This window comes from Eleutherodactylus coqui, chromosome 2, assembly GCF_035609145.1.
Source record: "Eleutherodactylus coqui strain aEleCoq1 chromosome 2, aEleCoq1.hap1, whole genome shotgun sequence".
Classification (NCBI taxonomy): domain Eukaryota; kingdom Metazoa; phylum Chordata; class Amphibia; order Anura; family Eleutherodactylidae; genus Eleutherodactylus; species Eleutherodactylus coqui.
The window spans coordinates 298140336-298152212 of record NC_089838.1 but is presented as its reverse complement, the minus strand read 5'-3'; the positions used below and the strand labels follow the sequence as shown (position 1 = coordinate 298152212).

The window sequence follows — 11877 nt, the reverse complement described above, 5'->3', positions numbered from 1 at the left end:
CGTTGGGAGAGCCGACCGCAACGGAAAATCCACTCCAAAACCCACGGCGAACTGCTGCGAGTTTTGAAGCTGCACTTACCCTGCGGAAATCTCGTGGTTTTTTTCGCTGCAGCAAAACCACAAGATTTCCGTGGTGAAAGCGTCCCGTGGGAACCCAGCATTAATGTCAGGCCGGCCTCACATGACCAGATTTGAAGGAGTCGGGCCACGCGGCGATTCGCGGGCATTAAAAGCCATGTGTTTTCACTTTTTCCTTCCCACCTGCAGATATGAATTGCGTATTCTGCAGGCGGAAGAAAAATCGCAGTGTGCTCTGTTTTACTGCAGAATTGGCGCGGACGGCCGCCATTGATGTTAATGGCGTCTGATGTTAATGGCGTCTGATGTTAATGGCAGCCCATATACAATTAATATAACGTATAGGCCGCGCTAAGCGACGTCGTCGGAAATACAAACAAAAATAAAACCCCGTACTGCGCACGACCGCCTGTTAACCTCCGCGGTCTTACGCAATACCGGTAAGTGCCGCACGAAGGGTCACCCGCCGGGCTCACAGACAGAATCCGCTACCGCCCTCCCGCATGCAGACTCCGACCCGCTCGTGTGAACCGGCTTTCCAGGAAGGATTCTGCGTGATCTTATCAGATCGTTTGTAAGACGCGGTCGTCACGGACAGATATAACAGAGTCCTTGTGTGTAAGATGGCAGCCATAGTGTAAGATCATCCGCTTTATTATCAGCCAGTAGAGCGTATTTGCGCGAAATACAGCGAATAGATCGCACTGATTTCAATGGTTTCGTTCACAGGCACGGATTTGCCTGCACATTTCAGTTGCGCAAAGAAAAACGCAGCATGCGCTAAAAAGAAGACCTCTGCACCTCATTAGACCAATTAGCCATTTCTACCGGTCTGTTTTTTTTCAAACATGTCCCTGTGTGCAGAAATAGTTCCTTAAATACGCCGATGCGAGCGCAAAACAAGCAGCGTTCAATCCTCGTAGGCACAAATATGGACACGCTCATGTGACACCGGCCTTATTAGCAGCCGGTAGAGCTCATTTTTCTTTAGGCCAGCTGCATGCGGGCGAGAAAATTGCGCGAGAGTTATGCGCTGTGACACGGTAAAAATAATCATTTTCTGCCAGTCCTGTTTTTTTGGGTGATTTTTGTTCAAGAATGGCTTATTGTTTTCTACGGGCCGATGGAAATAAATCATCAGAATCGTACGGAAGACCCGCGCTGGTGAGCGGCCGCCGCGAGGTCGCCGTGTTCTCGTCACTGTGTACCGTGCGCCGGTTTTTCAGTACACGTTCCTTGTGTGTACGGTGCGTTTTGAGATAAAACTGCACAATTTGTATCACATTTACATCCGTTTTTCACATGTGAGAAAGGAACAATAAATCCCATGCGGTTCCAATAATGAAGCGCTGGAGAAACTCCCGGCCAATCACAGGCAAGCGAGCGGCAGGCGGGGCTTACACAACTACATACAAAACAATAAGCAGGTTACTATGGTAACCAGATGATAAATAAAGCAGCAGAGACGTGAAAATGCACATAAAACGTGCATTACCGCCGCACAGTGCGGTATGGACTGTAGTGGGAGGAGTGCAGTGTACGCCCAGCAGTGACGTCACCTCCCGCACTGTCTCTTTAAGTCTGGCCCCGCCCCTGGGTGACGTCAGACCGGGAAGTGAATGAGGAAGTGGCATGTACACAGCAGCGCGCGGGGCCGCCGGGACCTCCAGCAGCACCACCACCGCCAAGAGCTGAGCCCCCCGACCCGCCCCTGCCAGCCGGCTCATGACACATCAGGTGGGACACCGGAGCACCGACTGTATACCCTGCACAGACCGTATATACTGTGCTATACCCACTCTACACCTTGCACTATATATACTGTACTTTATACCCACTGTATACACTGTACTATATATACTGTGCTGTATACCCTATACCCACTGTATACACTGTACTATGTATACTGTACTAACTATATACTGTACACTCTACACTATATATACTGTGCTGTATACCCTATACTTACTGTATACACTGTACTATATATGCTGTGCTGTATACCCTATACCCACTGTATACACTGTACTATATATACTGTATACTCTGCACAGACTTTATATACTGTACGCCCTGCACTATATATGCTGTGCTGTATACCCTAGACCCACTGTATACACTGCACTATATATACTGTGCTGTATACCCTATACTCACTGTATACACTGTACTATATATACTGTATACTCTGCACAGACTTTATATACTGTACGCCCTGCACTATATATGCTGTGCTGTATACCCTTAACCCACTGTACACCTTGCACTATATATACTGTGCTGTATACCCTATACTTACTGTATACACTGTACTATATATACTGTGCTGTATACCCTATACCCACTGTATACACTGTACTATATATACTGTACTAACTATATACTGTACACCCTGCACTATATATACTGTGCTGTATACCCTATACCCACTGTATACACTGTACTATATATACTGTGCTGTATACCCTATACTTACTGTATACACTGCACTATATATACTGTGCTGTATACCCTATACCCACTGTATACACTGTACTATATATACTGTACTAACTATATACTGTACACCCTGCACTATATATACTGTGCTGTATACCCTATACCCACTGTATACACTGTACTGTATACTCTGTACAGACTTTATATACGGTACTGACTATATACTGTATACCCTGCACTATATATACTGTGCTGTATACCCTATACTTACTGTATACACTGTACTATATATACTGTGCTGTATACCCTATACCCACTGTATACACTGTACTATATATACTGTGCTGTATACCCTATACTTACTGTATACACTGTACTATATATACTGTGCTGTATACCCTATACCCACTGTATACACTGTACTATATATACTGTGCTGTATACCCTATACTTACTGTATACACTGTACTATATATACTGTGCTGTATACCCTATACCCACTGTATACACTGTACTATATATACTGTGCTGTATACCCTATACCCACTGTATACACTGTACTATATATACTGTGCTGTATACCCACTGTATACACTGTACTATGTATACTGTATATACTGTACTGACTATATACTGTACACCCTGTACTATATATACTGTGCTGTATACCCTATACTTACTGTATACACTGTACTGTATACCCTATACCCACTGTATACACTGTACTGTATATACTGTGCTGTATACCCTATACCCACTCTGCACACTATACTACATATACTGTGCTGTATACCCTATACTTACTGTATACACTGCACTATATATACTGTGCTGTATACCCTATACCCACTGTATACACTGTACTATATATACTGTGCTGTATACCCTATACTTACTGTATACACTGTACTATATATACTGTGCTGTATACCCTATACCCACTGTATACACTGTACTATATATACTGTGCTGTATACCCTATACTTACTGTATACACTGTACTATATATACTGTGCTGTATACCCTATACCCACTGTATACACTGTACTATATATACTGTGCTGTATACCCTATACCCACTGTATACACTGTACTATATATACTGTGCTGTATACCCACTGTATACACTGTACTATGTATACTGTATATACTGTACTGACTATATACTGTACACCCTGTACTATATATACTGTGCTGTATACCCTATACTTACTGTATACACTGTACTGTATACCCTATACCCACTGTATACACTGTACTGTATATACTGTGCTGTATACCCTATACCCACTCTGCACACTATACTACATATACTGTGCTGTATACCCTATACTTACTGTATACACTGCACTATATATACTGTGCTGTATACCCTATACCCACTGTATACACTGTACTATATATACTGTATACTCTGCACAGACTTTATATACTGTACGCCCTGCACTATATATGCTGTGCTGTATACCCTAGACCCACTGTATACACTGCACTATATATACTGTGCCGTATACACTATACCCACTGTATACACGGTACTATATATACTGTGCTGTATACCCTATGCTCACTGTATACACTGTACTATATATACTGTATACTCTGCACCGACTTTATATACGGTACTGACTATATACTGTACACCCTGCACTATATATGCTGTGCTGTATACCCTATACCCACCGTATACATTGTACTATATATACTGTACTGACTATATACTATACTATATATACTGTGCTATATACCCTATACCCACTGTATACACTGTACTATATATACTGTATACCCTGCACAGACTGTATATACGGTACTGACTATATACTGTACACTCTGTAATATATATACTGTGCTGTATACCCTACACCCACCGTATACATTGTACTGTATATACTGTACTGACTATATACTATACTATATATACTGTGCTGTATACCCTACACCCACTGTATACACTGTAATATATATACTGTATACTCTGCACAGACTGCATATACTGTACTGACTATATACTGTACACCCTCCACTATATATACTGTGCTGTATACCCTATACCCACTCTGCACACTATACTACATATACTGTGCTGTATACCCTATACTCACTGTATACACTGTACTATATATACTGTGCTGCATACCCTATACCTACTGTATATACTGTATACTCTGCACAGACAGTATATACTGTACTGACTATATACTGTACACCCTGCACTATATATACTGTGCTGTATACCCTACACCCACTGTATACACTGTGCTATATATACTGTATACTCTGCACAGACTTTATATACGGTACTGACTATATACTGTACACCCTGCACTATATATACTGTGCTGTATACCCTATGCCCACTGTATACACTGTACTATATATACTGTATACTCTGTACAGACTTTATATACGGTACTGACTATATACTGTACACCCTGCACTATATATACTGTGCTGTATACTCTATACTTGCTGTATACACTGTACTATATATACTGTATACTATGTACCAGCTGTATACCCTGCACGGACAATGTGCTCTGTACTGACTGTATACACTGTACTATATGCACTGTTTACTCTACACTGTATATACTGTGCTATATATACTGTATTCCCCGACTGTATACCCTGTACCGTACCGACTGTATACCCTGCACGGACCGTATACACTGTTCTGTACTGACTGTATAAACTGTACTTTACCGACTGTATACCCTGCATGGACTCTATACACTGCTGTACTGACTGTATACCCTGCATGGACTCTATACACTGCTGTACCGACTGTATACCCTGCATGGACCGTATACACTGTTCTGTACTGACTGTATAAACTGTACTTGACCGACTGTATACCCTGCATGGACTCTATACACTGCTGTACTGACTGTATACCCTGCATGGACTCTATACACTGCTGTACCGACTGTATACCCTGCATAGACTCTATACACTGCTGTACCGACTGTATACCCTGTATGGACTCTATACACTGCTGTACCGACTGTATACCCTGCATGGACTCTATACACTGCTGTACTGACTGTATACCCTGCATGGACTCTATACACTGCTGTACTGACTGTATACCCTGCATGGACTCTATACACTGCTGTACCGACTGTATACCCTGCATGGACTCTATACACTGCTGTACCGACTGTATACCCTGCATAGACTCTATACACTGCTGTACCGACTGTATACCCTGCATGGACTCTATACACTGCTGTACTGACTGTATACCCTGCATGGACTCTATACACTGCTGTACCGACTGTATACCCTGCATAGACTCTATACACTGCTGTACCGACTGTATACCCTGCATGGACTCTATACACTGCTGTACTGACTGTATACCCTGCATGGACTCTATACACTGCTGTACTGACTGTATACCCTGCATGGACTCTATACACTGCTGTACCGACTGTATACCCTGTATAGACTCTATACACTGCTGTACCGACTGTATACCCTGCATAGACTCTATACACTGCTGTACCGACTGTATACCCTGCATAGACTCTATACACTGCTGTACCGACTGTATACCCTGCATAGACTCTATACACTGCTGTACCGACTGTATACCCTGCATGGACTCTATACACTGCTGTACCGACTGTATACCCTGCATGGACTCTATACACTGCTGTACCGACTATATACCCTGTACTGACTGTACACGCTGTACTATACTGCCCATATGATTGTAATTTCTAAAAAAAAAAAAAACAACTTGTGTGTTGTTTTTTCCTGTACAGGTCACTTGTGATTTTCAAACGTTTTTGCAATTTTCACCCATAATTTCCGTTCTTTTTGCGTACTTTATTTACTGGGAAATGGGATTTTGGTTGTTGGAAGTCTGAGTAATTTTGCTGTGTGCGTACGGTTAAGTTTTGGGATTGAACATCACTGTCGTGTTTTCCACGTGTGTGAGGGGGGGGGGGGGGGGGAAGTAGCCGAACTGAGGTTGTTTAAAACTCCCATTGAAGTCATTAGGTACGCGAAAAAAAACAGATCCCCGTGCGACTGCGCTTGTATCTTCTTTTGTTGTTAATGCGCTGGAGAATCGCACCCGGACCGGAGAGGCTGCAACTTAATTTAAGGTTTTTTTATTACATAGATCATAGGTCCATGAAAAAGCGAAACACACGTGAATATACCCACTGGCTTTACGGGGGCCCTTGATCTGTTTATTCCCAAGGGGCCCTTTAACCAATAGCGGTTCTCTGGAGTGGAGGGCGTGGCTTAAAGTGGGTCTTTCACAACTCGTATCAAAGGACGATTTCCTACGGCTGAGAAAATAGCGTGAGATTTGTGCATTGCGAGACGCACGAATATGAAGCCCATTCTGTTGAACGGGTCATATATATGAGTGATTTAACTTTAATTTTTTGTTTGTTTTTCCTGCATCACGGTGCGGGGAAAAAAATCCCGGCATGTCTTATCTTTGGGCGTTCCCCCGGAAAAGACATTGCACTGCCTCTGAGGTTTCCCATTGAAAACCATTGGAAACATTTGCCAATCGTCCGCCAAAGTGATGGGAGGCGGTTTTGACACAAAAATGTCTTGCTTTCGCGGGGACCTAGCACGTTGACAAACGCGATATCGGGCGCTCGGCCATGTGAAATTGGCCTGCTGATCTGTCGGGCGCAGATGGTTCCCGCTGAATCGTAGAATCTGACCCACATGAAAGGGCCTCATGAGCAGTAGTGGATACAGGGAGGACATTATGGTTTAGTGAGAGCCTGTGAGACGGAGGAAGGGGAACCCTTGAATCTGGATTACCTGTTCTTGGTGTAATAATACTATTCCCTATACTTCATGGCTGTAGGATGTCCCCGCGTGCCGGACCAGCTGGCCGCCTCCAACGCATACGCAAAGCTGCGGACCCTGGGAGATGAAGGAGCGGCTAGGCACCGGAGGCTTTGGATACGTCCTTCGCTGGCTCAACAAGGTGAGGAGCAGTTAGTCCCCATAGGTGCCCCCTATATTACTGAAAACTGGTAAGCTGGGTGACGCAGGATGATCTCCGTCTCTTATGTCTCCTTAGGACTCGGGAGAGGAAGTAGCAATTAAACAGTGCCGACAGGAGCTGAGCCCCAAAAATCGAGAGAGATGGTGCCTGGAAATTCAGATCATGAAGAAGTAAGTGGGCACTGGGGATTCCCCTTTCCTGCTTCGTCCTGGGAGCAGGAAGGGGGAATCCCCACGGCCGAATGGCTCCATCTTAGGATGGAACGGAACAGCGTTGGCCGGACTCCATTGACTATAATGGAGTCCGTTCGCTTTCCGCCCAGCTGCCCGGCTTTTGTGCCAGATCTGCGATGGAACCTCCAACCGGAGATTCTAGCGCAAATGTGAAACCGGCCCAAGAAACAGAAACACTTGGAAAAAAGAGACTGATTACAGACGTTTTTACCTGATGGCAGGTATGTGGAGTCGGTGGTTTGATGCCACGTTGTATTTCTGTTGCAGACTAAACCACAAGAACGTGGTGTCGGCCCGAGAGGTACCGGAGGGGCTGCAGAAGTTGGCACCCAATGATCTTCCTCTGCTGGCGATGGAGTTCTGCTTGGGAGGAGATCTGCGGAAGGTGTGTAATGTACCGCTCTACTGTCTGTCAGGACTGTATCATAGCTTATGGCATATCCATGACTGCTGCGGTGCTCACATGATGGCGCGTCCTAATAGGCACCTGGCTATGCGCAGTCATCCCTGGGGTACTCACATGCTGTGGGGAAAGTTGCTCCATAGGGCTGTATGGTTGAAATGTTGCGATGTGCAATAAACACGTATGCCCATCTGATATTCCTAAAACGCGACAAACTGGAAGTAACTTTAATTCTATGTTCGAACAAGGCGGAGTCTCTATGCCAAATCTACAGTATCGGCAATGTGGATGATTTTTAAAATCCTTTCCGCACATTGCGGGAAAAAACACACTAAATCGTAAAGTGGTGCAGAAACTGACTTGCGGTGCGTAACTTAAATCCCCAGCATGCCACTTCAGAAGCAGAATTGATGCAGAATATTTGCGTTTTTTTGGTACAGACTTCAATGAAGAGGCCAAAAGCCACTCCAGTAACTATAGAGAACACGTTGGTGTCTGTGGATTGTTAATGCACGGAAAGGCTTCAGATTTTCCAAGCAGCAATTCTGCCAAGGCTGACATACATGAAGGCCATTTTCAGAAGAGCAGATTATAACCTCATATTTGGCCCATGTTTTGCATAATGTAAATCTATGTATTTATTTACATGGTCCTATTTTTCATGGCCTTTTTTTTTTTTTTTTTTTTTTTAATGCAGCATCACCTAGTTTTTCTGTTTTGTTTTGTTTTTTTTGCCTCCGTATTGGTATTCCCGGCGTCCTCCATATTCTTCCAACGTCTCGGAGTCCAATTCTGCTGTCGCCTTCTTCCAACGTCTTGCGCTTCAACTTTGCCGTCGCCTTCTTCCCAACGTCTCTCGGTCCAACTTTGCTGTCGCCTTCTTCTCAACGTCTCTCGGTCCAACTTTGCTGTCGCCTTCTTCTCAACGTCTCTCGGTCCAACTTTGCCGTCGCCTTCTCCCCAACGTCTCGCGGTCCAACTTTGCCGTCGCCTTCTCCCCAACGTCTTGCGGTCCAACTTTGCCGTCGCCTTCTCCCCAACGTCTTGCGGTCCAACTTTGCCATCGCCTTCTCCCCAACGTCTCGCGGTCCAACTTTGCCGTCGCCTTCTCCCCAACGTCTCGCGGTCCAACTTTGCCGTCGCCTTCTCCCCAACGTCTCGCGGTCCAACTTTGCCGTCGCCTTCTCCCCAACGTCTCGCGGTCCAACTTTGCCGTCGCCTTCTCCCCAACGTCTCGCGGTGCAACTTTGCCGTCGCCTTCTCCCCAACGTCTCGCGGTGCAACTTTGCCGTCGCCTTCTCCCCAACGTCTCGCGGTGCAACTTTGCCGTCGCCTTCTCCCCAACGTCTCGCGGTGCAACTTTGCCGTCGCCTTCTCCCCAACGTCTCGCGGTGCAACTTTGCCGTCGCCTTCTCCCCAACGTCTCGCGGTGCAACTTTGCCGTCGCCTTCTCCCCAACGTCTCGCGGTGCAACTTTGCCGTCGCCTTCTCCCCAACGTCTCGCGGTGCAACTTTGCCGTCGCCTTCTCCCCAACGTCTCGCGGTGCAACTTTGCCGTCGCCTTCTCCCCAACGTCTCAATTCAACCTTCATACTCCATAGACCACAGCGCCTATAGGCTGCATACAAGTCTGAACGGGTTTGTCTCCATCTGTCAGCCTGATGCTGCTGCCCACATGGTGTCAGGATACGGATGTTGTATGTGCTGCTTCCTGCTTGCCAAGACAGAAACCTGTGTCTCTGGTATTGCCGCATCTGCTGCTGGGACAGGAGTCAGGACCCATCCAGGTTCTGTCTTGCCCCTTGACCACACCCTAATCTCACTCTATAGGTGGGTCGGATTCCGCTCATGGGAGCCCACAGCAGGATCCTAACCTGCCCGCAGCCATGGACATTCTCATACCTGTCTGGATGCAGTGCAGGTCTTCTCCATCCTGGACGGATCTTTTTTTCTTCTGCAAGCGCGGTTCATTTAAAAAAAAAAAATCTCCTGCTAATCTGCGGCACGTCTGGGGTGTCAGCTGCCTGTGTCCTGCGGATCGGACGGCTTCTGTGGTATCCGCAGAAAAATGGAGCATGCTGCATATAAGACATGCATTTTTGCATGTAAGACATGACTGTACATCCGCCTGGGTCCATAACGGATGTCGTCTTCTTCTCCATGCAGCACCTAAACCACTATGAAAACTGCTGTGGAGTTAAGGAAGGTCCCATCCTGAGCCTGCTGTCGGACATCTGTGAGTGACCCCCCCATATTGGCCGCCATGTGCTGTATATTACATGTGCGTTATGTATTTCACTGTGTAGATGTCATTAAGCTTCCATCTGTGATACCTTTTCCCTTCAGCCTCTGCTCTTCGTTATCTCCATGAGAATCGAATCATTCACCGAGACCTCAAACCGGAGAACATTGTCTTACAGCAGGAAGAGCATCGGGTAAGAGGAGTCCTAACTGAACAAGAGATGCGTGATATGGAATATAGAGGCTTCATTACTGTATATGGAGGGGACGGTTGGCCACATATCTTTGCTCCACCTAGATCAGGGCTGTCACTCATTTACATTCAGGGCCACATCTGCCTTCAAAGGGCCGATTTATAATTGTACGACTGTATAGTAAGGGCTTGTTCACACGAGCGGATTTGCGTAGTACGTGGCATATCTATATGTGGCATGACCTATTACTGTGCATATTATGGATTGCAACAGGCCATTGCAGTGAATAGGCCATGGAAATACGCAGTACATATGCAGGAAGCCTGCGCAGTCTCTGCATGTTTGTGCGCCATTTCAATGGGTCCGTTTATGTTCTTTTTTGCATGCACAAATACTTAGTATATTAGTGTACACGAAAACATGCTGGAGCGGCCAAAAAACATGCTGCGTATATGCATGAGCAAAATGCGCCTATGTGAACAAGCCCTAATAGTGATCCCCATAGTCGCCGCAGTAGTAATAGTCTTCCATATATTGGACCTCCAGTAGTAATTATTGACCCGCATAGTATGCCCAATATTAATAGTAACCCCCCTATTAACCTCAGGGCCGGGCCGCATCCCTAAAGGCGTTACACTCACTTAGCCTGCAGGTCCGGCGGCTGCAAAACAGTCTATGATGGCTAGCTTCTCACCACCCTGGTATCTGTGTTGCGTACAGGTCGGCACATACATGTGCTGGGGAGGAGGTCAGTGGCCCGCTGGCCTTGTCTTTGACACGTGTGACCTAGATGGTGAAGGACACAGTACATCTGAGCATTGTATGGACAGTCCATTGGTTCTAATGGATGCTGGTAAAGAGGTTGTTGTGTTTTAATATAAACAATTTTAATGGCTGGGCATATATTTAAGTAAAAATAATACATGCCCACCTGCCCTCGGTCCTCGGGGGCCCCGCTAAATTACTTCTTGCTCTGTCGCCATCCGCCGGCGCCAGAGGTCAAGTGACCGCTGTAGCCAATCAGAGGCTACAGAGTCATCTTCCGATCTCCTGGCATCAGCGCTCTCATTTTGGCCACCATGATGCCAGGAGTTTTCTGCGGCCTCTAATTGGCTCCAGTGGTCACCTGTCTTCCTGCGTTGGAGGACAGGGATGGAGCAATGAGAGCCGGTTAGTGGTGCCTCAGGGGACCAAAGTCTGGTGAGTATGCTTTTTTTTTATTTACATTTTTTTTTTATTTTAAGGCATGCCCATCCATTAAAAAAATGTTTATTTTGAAACGATACATCCCTTTTTTTT

The 11877-nt window shown here is 45.8% G+C and overlaps 1 protein-coding gene across 1 annotated transcript in view; it reads left to right on the top strand.

The window, feature by feature from the left end:
* Nucleotides 1–1686: 1686 nt before the first annotated feature.
* The window catches only part of IKBKB (inhibitor of nuclear factor kappa B kinase subunit beta), a 33972-nt gene continuing 23781 nt past the window's right edge, over nt 1687–11877 (top strand). Inside the window, exons 1-6 of the mRNA XM_066593407.1 lie at nt 1687–1815; nt 7364–7486; nt 7583–7677; nt 8008–8125; nt 10310–10379; nt 10490–10578. Of these exons, the coding sequence (XP_066449504.1) occupies nt 1804–1815; nt 7364–7486; nt 7583–7677; nt 8008–8125; nt 10310–10379; nt 10490–10578 (507 nt within the window). The 5' untranslated portion in view covers nt 1687–1803. The remainder of the gene's footprint in view (nt 1816–7363; nt 7487–7582; nt 7678–8007; nt 8126–10309; nt 10380–10489; nt 10579–11877) is intronic.